This window comes from Podarcis raffonei, chromosome 5 (assembly GCF_027172205.1).
Source record: "Podarcis raffonei isolate rPodRaf1 chromosome 5, rPodRaf1.pri, whole genome shotgun sequence".
Classification (NCBI taxonomy): domain Eukaryota; kingdom Metazoa; phylum Chordata; class Lepidosauria; order Squamata; family Lacertidae; genus Podarcis; species Podarcis raffonei.
In genome coordinates, this window is record NC_070606.1 from 60430843 (window position 1) to 60444410 (window position 13568).

The following is a 13568-nucleotide window of genomic DNA, read 5'->3' on the forward strand; positions in this document are numbered from 1 at the left end:
GCTCCCCCGCCTTCCAATGGGGGCGCAACCCGCGCCCCAGCCCGGCCCCTCCTCACCGTGACGCGCCCGCCCTGGCCGCAGAGGCGGCTCCGAGTCCAGAGGCTGCAGCTGGTCGGCGCAGAGGCTGCGACTGCAAAGGCGGAGCGGCAGCCTTCCCTTCGCATGGACGCCCCTTAGCCGGGCTTGGCTGGCAGGGCGCGGCGCTCCTGCACCCTAGCCGGCTCGCTCCCCTCTTTCCCACGCACCCGTTCCCCCTCCCAATGATGCTCCCCAGCCCCGCCACCTCCACCCCCTTCTCGGTCAAGGATATACTGAAACTGGAGCAGCAGAGTCTCGGGGGCTCCCTCGAGCCGCCCTTCCCCGCCGCCGCCGCCGCCGCCGCCGCCTCCTGCCTGCTGGGGTGCCGCAGCTTCTCCGACGGGGAGGACGACGACGAAGACGACGAGAAGCTGCCCTTCCTCAGCTCCATGGCGGCGACGGGGAAGAGCGCCGCGGATGGGGGGCTTTCTCCGGGGAGCTACGTGCAGGCGGTGCTGCGGGGCACCTGCGAGCCCAAGGCGCTGGCGGGAGAGGGAGAACCGGCGCTGGATTCCGGAGCCGGTGAGTACCAGCGAGAGCGGGATCAGGATCCCAAGAGGGAGGCTTTATTGGGGAATCGTAGGGCCAGGCGGGCGCCCAAGTCCCTTTCGGAACGCGGAGCGATTCCCAACCTTTCACATTGTCAGGATAACTAATTCCCCTTCTGGATCGCATAGTGGTTACGCGTGCGTGGCTTGGAATCACCGTTTCTCCAGCCAGATGGGATGCTGAAAGTGGGACACGCGACACCCGCGTCTCCAGGAGCACGTCGGCACAGTTCAGCGCTGCTCAGAAGTGCTTGGGCACCTCAAAATCCAAGTCGCTTAGGCGGACGCCTCTTCCCTCCGCTGCAAAATATTTGTGGCTCCAACTCACAAAGAGTAAGAGAAAAAGTCCCTTGGAACTTTGAAGGACTTACTTCCGAGTAAACGTGCTTAGGCTGCTGTCCGCTATACGGGTCTCTGAGCGTGAGCCTCCCTGAACACAACGGGACTTGCCGTTAGGTAAAATGCACCGGATTGGGTGGTCACACTGCAGCCCTGTTCGACTCGGATGTGAGAGCTCAGTTAGTCCCGCTTCCCCAATGCAAGTTTGCCTCGGAGTGCATCCCAATGCCCCTTACTTGAGAGCAGATCCTGTGGACCTGGCTTACAAGAAAGCGCCCTCGGTTCAGCTGGAGACTTAGGCAGAAAGGGGACGAGGCGTTTGGCCACGCCGAGCCATCCACATCCCAAAACAGAGGCAGCGAAACGCTCCGAGGCCCAGCCTCGCAGCCTTGGTGGTCTGGCGGCAAGGAGAGCCGCCTTGGTGGAATGATGGTGCCGCTGGCTCCAAGCCCCCTCTAGGAAAGCACCCGGGGTGAGGTGGAGCGGAGTGGGTCGAGGGACGGTCAAAGCGCGAGGGGATCTAGTTGAGGGTCCTTTGCGCCAAGGTTTTGTCCGAGGCGCGGCAAGCAAAGCTCTTGCTTGCGCTGTGTCAGTCAGTAACGGGCCTTGCTTGGCCTCCCTCCCTCCCTGGAAGGGAGGAGATCATGTTCGCACTGCGGGATCTTGGGGGACATAAAGACTGCCGTCTGCTTCCTAAGCGGGCATAAATCCATTTCCCAAGTCCTTGCTTCCTTCCGGCTGCCGTAAGCAGTCCTGGTAACACAGGGGGAAAACACACACACTTCGCTCCCTCAAGTTTTTCTCGAGTTGGCTGAGCTCCTGCAGAATGCCAGGCGGCGCTGGCTCCTTCGTTTGCAAGGCCGGGAAGCAGCGGCCATATTCCGTTGCGGAAGACTCAACTTTCTATATAAGAATATTAATACTATTACTATTAAAAATACTTTGCAAACCGTGTTTCTAATTTGCTCCGCCTTTAGAATTACAGGCGCGCTTTTCTGCTGCAGGCTTATTTTGCGGAAGAATAGTTTTGGGGTTGTTGCAGCTGTGTCTTTATGGCCTTTAAGGCTGCAGTGATACGCAGCCTTAACCTTAACCTGGGCGTAAGCCCCATTGAACAGAGCGGGACACCTCTGGGTTAACCTGCCTAGGAGTGCCCTGTAAGACACCGACGGAATTATGTTGTGACCTAGCATTCGGTGTATTAAAAACGAAAACAGATGTCGGCCCTTCCAGGTGCCCGCGCAGCGTGTTCTCTCCTCTCCCTTTAAATAATGTATTCATCTGTCTTGAGAAATGCGTAAATGAGAAGTTTCTGCAAGGTCATAAGGGGTGGGGGGTGTCAATGTGTTGTACCGGTCCCGCAGCCCGCAGCTCCCCGGTTCTTGACTGGAGCTTCTCTCTGTTGTTCCCCGTCTTCTGCAGGGAAGGAGCCCACGGAGGAGTCGTCGGAGCGGCCCAAGGCGCGCGGCCGGAGGAAGCCTCGGGTGCTCTTCTCGCAAGCGCAGGTCTTCGAGCTGGAGCGGCGCTTCCAGCAGCAGCGCTACCTGTCGGCCCCCGAGCGCGAGTTGCTGGCCAGCAGCCTCAAGCTCACGTCCACGCAGGTGAAGATCTGGTTCCAGAACCGACGCTACAAGTGCAAGCGGCAGCGGCAGGACAAGGCCCTGGACCTGGGCGGCCCGACGGCGGGGATGCCTCCGCCGTCGCAGCAGCCTCCGCCTCCGCCGCGCAGGGTGGCCGTGCCCGTGCTGGTGAGGGACGGCAAGCCCTGTCTGGGCGGCTCGCAGGCCTACAGCGCGCCCTACAACGCCGCCGCCGCCGCCGCCTACCCTTATAATGGCTTCCCCAACTACGCCTACGGCGGTTCCCCCGCGGCTGCTTACGGGGCCGGCTACGGCTGCAGCTACCCGGCGGCCAACAGCGGGGGCCCGTCGGTGCCGCCGCCTGCGGGGCCCTACATGAACATGGGCGGCTTCGCGGGCGGCGCGCAGCCCCTGCACCAGGGTCCCGCGGGGCCTTCCTGTAGTCAGGGCATCCGAGCTTGGTAGCCCCGGCCGACGGAGAGATCGAGCAGCGAGCGCGGTTCAGAGCCACGAGCCCAGTCCCCGGTCGCTGGCTGGGGCCCGGCGAGGCAGGCGGGCAGCCGGAGAAGCGGCGCTTCCTCCCGACGGGGAGACCCGACCACGCAGGAAGGTGCGCCGCGCTAGCACAGGGCGCGGCTCCATCCTCCACCCTCAGCACCTTGCCAGCCGACAGCCAGCCGTGATGCAGTCCACGGTGCTAAACGGCCTCGATCGCCACGCGGCGGCACTGGCTCTGCTGGACACTCTTCCCATTTAGACTCTCTTCCCTCACTCCCGGCGGAGCTGCCCGCAGCCAAAGCTCTCCGGGGGAAAGGGGCGCGGCTGGAGACTCCGCGCCAAGGCCGAGCAGGGACGGGAACCGGGTGAGGCCAGGCTCTGCCAGAAAGCAGCTTCGCTTGTCCAAAGCCGGGGTGGAGGCCGCCGCGAGCCACCCCTTTTTGTTGTTGTTGTTGTTGTATCTTAAAAGTGTATCGATGTAGCCACCGCTGCAAGGAAGTTAAAGGATCCAATAAACCAGGTGCAATATCCATCGCAGGCTTTGCGCTGGCGGGGCGGGAAAGACAGTCGAGCGAGCGTGCGAGTTCTGGGTTCCTCCTCTGGCATAAGCGTCCCTTCCAGGTAGAGCTCCTCTCCTGTTGCGCAGGTTCTAAACAAACCAGGCTGCGCACCTAAAATGCGCAAGTGTTGCAGGAAAAGTCGAAGCCACAGAGCCGTTTTGCCATCATAGACGGTTGTCTATGAAGCTTCTCCCTCCTTCCTCCTCTCTTCCTTCGACTGCACCCGTTTCCCCCTGCGGTCCACCTCAGATCCATGCAGCTTCTAACTGTGGGACAGTTATTCATCCTAACCCACCAGCCGAGGTAAATTCATGCCGCCTCCACCAACCTGGAGGCTCGAAAAGTGGGGGGTGTAATCCGGACTAGCTTAATCCGGAGTCAGTTCCTCCGGAGGGCAGGCAAGCCCAAAGGAAACCCGCCCTGTCAGGACACTGAGCTGCTTTCAAGTAGCGCGAGGGCTGCGGAGCGTGCGGCTCTCCAGACGCGGCTGGACTACAACTCCCATCAACTCCGAGCACGATGGGAGTTGGAGTCCTGCAACCTCCGTAGCCCGCAGGCTCCCGGTTCCTGAAGGGAGAAGGTAGGCCCGTCAGCCCGTCGACGGGCGTTGGAAGGGCCGCCCAATGTCCCCCCTCCGCCTCCCGGCCTCAGGCGCCTCCGTGGCCTCGGCTCTCCTATCCTTTGGATGCCCGAGGCGACGGGCTGCGCGGCCGGGTACCTGCCCGCGGCCGGAGGTGCCTCCTTCCCTCGGGCCTTTAATAGGTGGCCAGCCGGCCGCTGTAATCCCCTTGTCCCGGGCGAGGAGAGGGTGCCAAGGGGCTGAATGGGGCCGCGCGCGGCGCGGAGAGGCCCATTGTGGCGGCCGGGCCGGCTCTGAAAGGAAGTGCCTGGAAGAGGCCGAGAAGCGGCGCTTATTGGATTGGGGGACAAAAGGCGGGCCGAGGGGGGCCCCGGACAAAGGGCGAGATTGACGGCCCGCGCTGCCTCCCCCGCTGCGCCCGGGAGGGCGGGGGAGCTGCGGTTTTGTTCCCCTTTTTTATCCCGGGGGGCGAGCGGGGGATTAGGAGGCGCAGTTCAATGTCGGATCCGCCCCCGCCCTGAGTCGGGGTCGAGGAAAGTGGGGAAGCGGGGCAGAAGCAGACAGAGAGTGCATATCCCCCCCCAGTAAAGGAAAAGCGCTGCTGTGTGACTCAGGCCTGACGCGAAGAAATGTGCCTGGGTTACTTAGTGGTTGGGAAAAGGTACTCTGCACATGCTTGAAAGATGCCTCGCCGTCAGTTGTGCTTTGCCCCGCCCCTCGGGGATGCCCTCGAGTCATCTTTACCTCCCTTGCTGCGGGATAGATGGGGTAGCCTTCGCCAAAGGCACCGGCCGAGGACCTCCCCTCTCGGTCTGCCTGTGCTGGGGACCCTGCTCACTGGGGCGGGCAAGGCACGTGGGGCGTGTGTGTCCGCCCATTCCTTGCTTCAAAGCAGGGTTGTCTTTTCCCACGTGAACAGGGGTGCCAAATTGAATAAAGTATGGGGGGAGTAAGCCCCGCCCCGCATAACCGATCACATGATGTGGTGCACGCACACATATGAATGACAATACCCATTCATTGGGGGAGGGAGCCTCCTCAAATATTTTATGGGGGGGGCGAAGACCCCCTCGGCCCCTAGGAGTTGGCTCCTATGCACATGAATGGCCGCGAAGAGATTTCTTACTGCTTTGAAAATCCGGACGCAACTGCTGCGCAAAGGGGAGCTGCTTCGAACCTGCGCGAGCTGGGGCGGCTTGCCCCGCAAGAGACCCTGCGGATTGGAGCCCCGTCCGCGGACGAACGGCAGCCGCCGGAGGTGAGCCCTTGGAGGTTAAAATGGTCTGGAACAAGAGCCTAGCGCCGAAGGTGTCAGCTTAGCCAGAGGAGGCGGCTCCATTAAGGGTCAATGGGGCGCTGCCTCCACACTTGCAACCAGTCCAGAGCGTAGCACTGCCTGATGAGAACAAAACTACAGGTTTTTTTGTTCTGTCTACTGTCTGGGCTTCCTGCTTTCTTCCCTGCCTGTTGCAGATGGGCACCACCAGCCGCCCGCCGCTGAATTAGTTGGCATGGGAGACAGAATGAAAAAAGTACAGTAATTTTGGTGAACAAGGAAGAAACCACGAGGGGGCGCACCCAAATAGACCTCCCGGATACCGTACCAGCAGTTTGCTTAATGCTGCCCACAATATTAATCGAAGGAATGAGGGGGCTGGGCGGGGCGGGGGGAGCCATATAATCACAGAGTTGGAAGGGATCCTGAGATAAAAAGTCCAATGGGAGATTGCATTTGCTGCCCACCAGAGGTAAAACTTTTAGGGGATCTGTTTATCACTCAGTTGGTGGTGGGATCACTATAGGAGTCGCTTTGCCTCCTTTCTTTAGGTCTTGGCGATCCTGAGGAAGTTGGGGTGATGGAAAAAGAGGCAGTTGCCACTCCCATAAGCCTGAATCGCAGTCTGAGTGTGCTGTGAGGCAGTTGGCAAATCACACACATCCCTTTGACCAGATTTTAAACCTCTTTGATGCAATTGATCAGTACATCTGGCTATTAACCAGAAGTTGGTGGTTCCAGCCAACCCAGGAACAGATGTGGGTGAGATTCTTGCATTGCAGGGTGTTGGACTAGATGACACTCGGGATCCCTTCCAACGCTATGATTCTATGATTCTACCCCTTAAAGATGTTGTTAAATAAATAAATAAATTTTTATTTATACCCCGCCCTTCCCGGTTCAGAAAACCGGGCTCAGGGCGGCTAACAACAAAATTTAAAACACTTAAGTGATGCAACAGCATAAAATACTGTACAAAACGTGAATAACAGTAAATTCAGAGTTCAAAATCAATTTAGGGGGAAATCCATCCAATAAACATTAGATGATCACCAGGGCTAGCTGGCTAAATTAGTCCTATTTGGGCCAGCGAGGAGACCAGGGGAGAATTAGCTGTGGGATCCCAGAGCGGGTAATCTTCATAAAAAGGGGGGTGGGAGGGAAGGAAGTGGAATAAAAGATCAGGTTAAGGTTTACGTTGTTGGACATGACTTCCAACTCCCATCAGCCTCAAGCCAACATAGCCTGGTGTGGAGACATAAAATTTTAAGGAGGAAGGGGACAGAGGGAAGGAAGGTTTCTCCCTGAAGGGAAAGGACCAGAAGAGGTGTTGAAGGAAATCAGAAAGTGAGACAAAAGTTTACTACTGTATTTATTAATAATACATAAACCTGGAATAGAATGGAAGGGAAATAAGGCTGCACTAATTATAATCGAATATGATCCAGATAACAGATCCTATTCAGCTCATTTCTTCTGCCTAGTTGATTCTCTTGCTTTAAGGCAGGGTAGGGAACCTCAGGCTCAGGGGGCAAATGTAGCCCTCTGGGCCTAGCTGTCTTGTCCTCAGAACACATCATACCCGGCTTTGCACTCCAGATGTTGTCTGTCTTTAACTGCTCTGACTTGCAGCTGCTCTCTGGAGTTTTGGACAGGGGACATCCTCAATCCTATCTAAAGATGTTGAGGACTAAACCTGGAGCTTTTAACTGGCACTGCTCTTCTGTCTTTTGCAGCAGCCTGTCAGTAATTAAGCAGGTAAAGTCCTCCCCACCATTTACCTTAGTCCCAGGGAAAGAGGGGACGGGGAGACTCCCATTGCCAACCAAATTTCTGTCAAGGGGTGCCAACTTGAATAAAATACCCTCATAATCGATCACATGACATGCACACACACCATTTGAATGGCAATGGCCATTAACTGGGGGGGGGGGGGAGTTGGTGCCTCTGTTAAGTCACTACTGCAGGAAGAGGGACTTGGAAGTTATGTACAAGTTCCAAGCCACGTCCATAGTTTTCCTGAAAGAATTAGCAAAAGCCATATGCCAGGAATTCCACTAGTGTGCAGGTACTCTGTTTTTCCTGTTGCCCTGCTACCCAGATCTAAGCCATGGCTTGACTTAGCATTATGTCCATACTGAGGTTCATAGTTTCTCTTGCTCCTGACAATGCACAAACTGCAACTAGGGGTTGTTCTTGGCTTACCAATTGTGGTTTTCTTGCAGAAGACAAGCCACAAGGCCAGGCTTGGATAGAACACTAAGCCAAACCATGGCTTAGTTTCAGGAGTGTGGCAGCAGGATTTCCCACCTGTACCTGCATGCTTATGCATCCTTGTTTATTCATGGTTTGAATTACATGTGAACTGGGCCACAGAGAAAATTTTCTCAAAATTAATGTTTACACCACCTCAAAGATTGAGGGGAAATGCCAGTCAGGGTGCACCAGGCTCTTCTCTGCATTGATGCAACAGGTGAGCCTTCTTGTCAACTTTTCTTTCCCAGGAAGACAAGAATTTCCTGTCAAAGTCTACACTTCCAAGACAGGTCATGTCAGCAAGAAGCACAGCTAGCAAAACCATGTATGAACAGGCATTTTGAACATAAGATCTATTTGCCCTTTTGGTTCAACTTCAAAGCTCTAAAACATCAGTTATCTCTCCATCACTCACATAACCCTAATGCAACAGAAAGTATGCATTAGGAAATCTAAAATTTGGCTACATCCATCATAAGCCAATGAAGACAGATGTATTGTTTTGAGGTTTCACTTTCCTTGCTGCAAAAGGCAAAAGGCACACGTAGGAAGCAGACAGGCTTTTCAGTAAGACACTGGCTCAGTCAGAGGTTTATATTTGCCTCATTTGTGTATTCTTCCTCTTCCTAAATGACACATTCCAAATCTTGGGATCAAGAGTAGGAGGAAAGATTGCCACACTTCCCCCCTAAGAAGTAAGATGAAGCCCATTAACACAGTCATCTTTGTTGCCCATTCAAAGTTAAAAGTTACCTGGAACCTAAGTGCCGTACTTTTGGAGTTCCTGCAACATGGAGGGGCCGGCATCATAGGACAAGGCAAACAGAGAATGCATGCTTTATAACTGCAGATGGATAAATGGTATTCCCCAATATCACCTGTCTGCCTGTTCTCAAACTACAGCCTGACTCTACTCTTTCACATTGCTACTCTGTCTGGTGTGATAGAGGATAATAGGAACAAGAACTATTTTTTTTACATATGTGCACACATGCACCTGTGTCTTTTCCATCACAGTATATATATTACTGGAGGACACTGCAAGCCAGTTGAAAGAACACCCGACTGAGGCAGACACTGCATCTTTTCCCCTGCTACTATAAGAATGTGTGTTTGAGCTATGTTGGTAGGTAAGAATACTGCTGAAATATAAATGGGAGGAACAAGAATACCTAAAGCTGTCAGTTGCCTGTTGCTGGTGTCCTGTAGGAACATAAATACTCTCCAAATACTGTTTAATGACAATAGAAAGCTGGTTCTTCATGGATCAATATTAGTCATACAAGATGTGTCATTATATGATACTAATCTCACTTCTACTCTCCCACCTACCACAAGAGGAAACAATTTAGACCATCCTGCTATAGGCTGGGCCAACTTACCTGTAACAAAGCCCTATAGAGCTGCTAAAAAGAGAGCAAGAGGTAAGGAGAATAAGAGCAAACAAGGGCTGTGACGATAAAGCAGACTTTATTGGAGGTGCCAAGGGCCACAACAATCAAAGCCTTCCCAGAGAGCATGAGGTTTGTGTGTGTGCTACTAGACAACAGCTCAGCTAACACTTCCCCTGCCTCCATCACCACGTTGTCGTAACAGCAACCCATTCAGGGTATGCAGGTCATCACCCCAAGTTCCAGTGTGCTCACGGTAGCTCATGGTAGTCTCCACCTCTTTTAAGGGATACAACTTTTGGGGCAAGGGAGATGCTTGTTAGGTGACAGGCTAGAAAAGGGCAGGCCAAGCTGCTGCTCATTGTATACTATCCATTTGGGAGAAGGATGATGGGCTGTGCAAAATGCAGCAGCAGGCAAGAGGCGGCATCGTTATTCCAAAGGCTTGCTTGTCATCTGAGTCTGGCACCAGCCAATCCAGCGGGTGGAGTCACATTTCACTTCCCGGCCAATCGCTCCTCCTTTCGCTTGGTAAGGATGTATTTGAAGAACTCATACACAGACCAGGCAATGGCTGTGGAGGGCATCTGGTAAATGACACGTGCTTGTACCCCTCGAAAATAGGCAGTCAGCCCACCCACGCGGTACACCGTCCTGAATGCATGAGCCATGCCTGTAATGTGCCCACTGATGTTGGTATTCAGTGCCAGGGCCTCCTGGGTATTCAGCAGTGTCTTGCAAACGTCCAATGGGGTGGTGGCAGCAGCAGCAATGGCCCCTGCACAGGCCCCTGCCACCATATGGGAACTAGGGTTGTACTGTCTGTGAGGATTGAGGTGTTCCTGCAAAGATTCATATGCCATGAAGTGGATGGCCTGGAAGGGGATGTTCATAGTCAGCTGAGTGGTGTAGCTTCGGTAGAAAGCTCCTGCCCCTTCATTGCACCATACAGCACGTACACAGTCTGTTGCTCGCTGGTATGGAGAGTTGTACATCTGCATTCTCTGCTTTACCACTGATCACAAGATGACAGCAGCAGCCCAGCCATGGAGATGAGAGAAGGGCAGGGAGGAGCAAAGAAAAAATAAATAAGTAAGTAAGTAAGTAAGTGCAGTGATCTGAACAGTCTGCATTCTATGTAAACACTTTAATAGATTCAGGGGCCCCTGCATTCCTCAAACTTGCCTCAGTGTGATCTATCTACCCACCCAGCAAATCCTGCAGAACTCCACAACTCATGAAAAAACAGTAATGCCCCAATTCTGGAATTGTGAGACACCAAGTAAAAAACGGGGGTTACTGAAATGTGATCTGATTTTGCCTACACAATGTAGGGAACAAAAATATGAAAGACAAGTTGCAATATTGTTTTTATATCATTTTTCAACACCAAGAGCAAGGGCAGACACACAAATACCTTCTTTGCTTCAGCCAAAGTCTTGTCCACCACCCACCCTCTGCATCCAAAGAACCCTTGTAGCAGGTAAGGCTACATGTCTGAACAGTATCACAAGCAACATGAAAGCACCCCCTGGTGACAAGAAGGGAGCAGCACAAGCTGCATGAAAGTTGCAGGACTGCTGGGAAGCAACATTACCTTCTGCTGGGTTCATGGCTGCATCATGAAGCAATGTTGCCACACAGCCTGCTGCGCCTGCAAAACAAGGACTATTACATGTGAAAAGTGGGAAGAAGACCTAAGGAGCTCTCAGAATGTGTCACCGGAGGAGTGTATGCGAGCAAATAGGGCCCCCCCTCCCCAAGAGAGAATGAAAGTTCATTGAGAAATTAGCATCAGTTTTCAGAAAGGGAATATCAGAAATATTCAAGGCTCCAGTGCAGGCAATATTTATCATATTAATCTCAACCCACATTGGAAGGATGGGGGGGGATCAGAAGACTAAGACTGCAATCCTAACTCCACTTACCTGGGAGTAAGTCCACTAAATTAAATAGAACTTACTTCTGAGTAAACATGGTTAGGATTGCACTGTAAATTATCTATCATCTTTAATTCCTAGAGCAGAGAAGAGCCAAGACCATCTTGCAGCTATTTAGGATTCTGCCGCCGTCCTGCTAACACATCCAACAAGCTTCAGAGTCAGGCAAGTTACTTCCAAAATTCTAGGATCTCCAGCTAATTGGGTCTTCCTATTATCTGTCCAGACTATCAGAGATGAAGGAGCATCAGAAGCATGCTAGTGTGAAAAAGTAAATGTAAGCAGACCAGACTCTACAACACATTACAGCAAGCTTGGGGTTCTCCCCACTCAAAAATGAGGATGCTAAAAGGACAAATGTAAGAGCAGATACAAACATTAACATATCTGGGACAGCTGCTTCAAAGGAAGAGCACTATATAAAATCAAAATGAAATACAAACAGCAACACACCCATTCTTCTATCATATTTCAAACTATCTTCACAATACAAAAAGTTTGTCTGTTCTGGTGGAAACTGCAGCTATCCGCCCCATATTCCCACAATCCCTTCTCATTCACAAATTCCTTTCAAAAGTCAATGGCAAATCCTACATTCCTAATTATCATGGTTAGATAATGCTTGGAGTGAAGCAAAACACAGCATCAGGGAAGAATGTCAATAGTAAATAGGATTCAGAAGTTAGCAATATAACAGCAGTAAGAAAGAAGACAGGAGTGCCTGGCATGCTCTGGTCCATGGGGTCACGGACACGACTAAACAACAACAACAAGAAGAAAGAACCAGGCATCCAGTTCTTCATTTCACTAACAGTCCTAGCTGAGAACATAGGGACCCTCAGGGTGGGGCAAGGACGCAAGAAGGGACAATACCGTTGGCCACGTGACTATTGCCCCCAGCATGGATAATGTCGGTAAGTGTCTTTTTCAACTTTTCGTAGCAGGCGAAATACAAGGCATGAGCAGGGCCTGCCCCTGTGGCTGTGATGTTCAATCCACGCATGGGTCGCCAGATCCCTTCAGTCCGCATGATCCGCCACAGGGCCTCCAGCACATTCCGGTAGCGAGCAGCAGGTTCCGGTTGCAGGCTCTGCATCCTTGTCTGCCAGCGCAGGGAGGGGAACAGGTTAGATATGCCAAGGGACTTAGCCTAGTAAGCGCTCCACACCCAGCTCTCCCAACCCAGGACACTCCTTCCTTTCAGAGCCATTCAGCTGCATTTGATGGCTGCACACAAATGAGTGCTCGCAGGCGACCTTTGCAGGTGTCTGCAGATCACCAGGGGGCCTTCGCGTCTGCCAGGACTCAACCGTGTGTACACCCCCCCGCAACTTACCCCTTTCTCCCAACCCCATGACTGAGACCAAATATTTCTGGCACCAGGTCGGTCGCTTTGGCGGCAAAAGTAAAGGCCTGAAACCCACAATATGGTACATCTAGAGATTGTATGTAACCTGAAGGAGATTATGCGTTGAAATATTTTAGTTGATATTTTAGAACGTAAAATGCTATTTTATTTATTGATTGGTTTTACCTTGTGGGCTTATAGCCGTATAAAGTTTTATCTATCTATCTAAGGCCTGAAACGTGATCAAGGAAACCGATCTTGCTTCTTGTCAACTAGTGGCGGCAACACATAACTCTCCTGTCAAGTGATCGTTCGTTGGCACTTCTGCCATTAGCCAGCAAAAGAGCCGAGAACGTGTTTGATCCATCCCTCCCCGAAGTCGTTAGCTCCATCGCATTCATCGGGGGACACCTCCTTCGCCTTTCTGTCAACTTTGGTTTTTCCCCCTTTTTGCTAAATTCGGATCGAGTCGGACCGTCCCGTGACGGCAGATTAAAGTGCAACACCAATGAAGATCGTGTGCCGGTTAACCGCTCTCCGGTCCTGCCCAGGGACTCCCGCGTCTCGTCTCAGCTCCCCGCCCCCCCGACTCCCGCCAGCACCCGCCCTGCTCCCGGAGGCGCGAGAGCAGCTCGGCGCCCGTGCTCACCTTGACACAGTCCACCGGGTACATGAGGCTGTGCTCCAGCACCCCCGCCACAGCCCCTGCGAGCATGTGGGTGGAGGCGGCGGAGCCCCGCGGGAGGGCCTCGTAGTCCGGCTCCGGGCCGGCCTCCGTGTCCGTGCCAGTCCCTCCCGCCCCGCCACCCCCCGCGGGCCACGCCCAACCCGCCCCTCCACCGTCGCCCCCGCCCAGCAGCAGGAGGAGCTGGCGGCCCGGCTCTGCCCCACCGCGCTGCCCGGGCCCAGCCGCGCCGCCCGCCCCGAGCTCCATGGCACCGCCGTCGAGTCCGTTGCGGGCTGCACACTCGGTCCTGCGGCTCCCGCTCTGTCCGCCCCGCCCATGGTTGTCACTCATTGGCCGCGGACGGTTTTCGCGCCGCCCCGAGCCAATGTCCATTGGTAGGCTGCGACTCACGCTCGCTTCCATTGGCTAACGTCCGTCCTGTCTCCCGCCTATCCAGAGAGGATATTGGGCAATACCTCTTTGACCTTTCGTTCGTTCCTCACCCGA

At 53.7% G+C, this 13568-nt stretch overlaps 2 protein-coding genes across 3 annotated transcripts; one reads left to right on the forward strand and one right to left on the reverse strand.

The window, feature by feature from the left end:
* Positions 1 to 100: 100 nt before the first annotated feature.
* NKX2-3 (NK2 homeobox 3) lies at positions 101 to 3569 on the forward strand. The gene is made up of 2 exons (XM_053389552.1): positions 101 to 600; positions 2388 to 3569. Exons 1-2 carry the CDS (start codon positions 261 to 263, stop codon positions 3008 to 3010), a joined length of 963 nt encoding a protein of 320 aa, XP_053245527.1. The 5' UTR covers positions 101 to 260; the 3' UTR covers positions 3011 to 3569.
* A 5599-nt stretch (positions 3570 to 9168) lies between these two features.
* Positions 9169 to 13469, reverse strand: SLC25A28 (solute carrier family 25 member 28). Of its 2 annotated transcripts, XM_053389549.1 has the most exons (4): positions 13044 to 13469; positions 11920 to 12148; positions 10704 to 10760; positions 9169 to 10121 (listed from the first exon to the last, which is right to left on the reverse strand). In XM_053389549.1, the coding sequence occupies exons 1-4, from the start codon at positions 13452 to 13454 to the stop codon at positions 9604 to 9606; spliced, it is 1215 nt and encodes a 404-aa protein (XP_053245524.1). In that variant the 5' UTR covers positions 13455 to 13469; the 3' UTR covers positions 9169 to 9603. The 2 variants fall into 2 exon arrangements, with proteins under 2 accessions (XP_053245524.1, XP_053245525.1); XM_053389550.1 differs by lacking the exon at positions 11920 to 12148 and having other exon boundaries at positions 13044 to 13213.
* Positions 13470 to 13568: the final 99 nt, after the last annotated feature.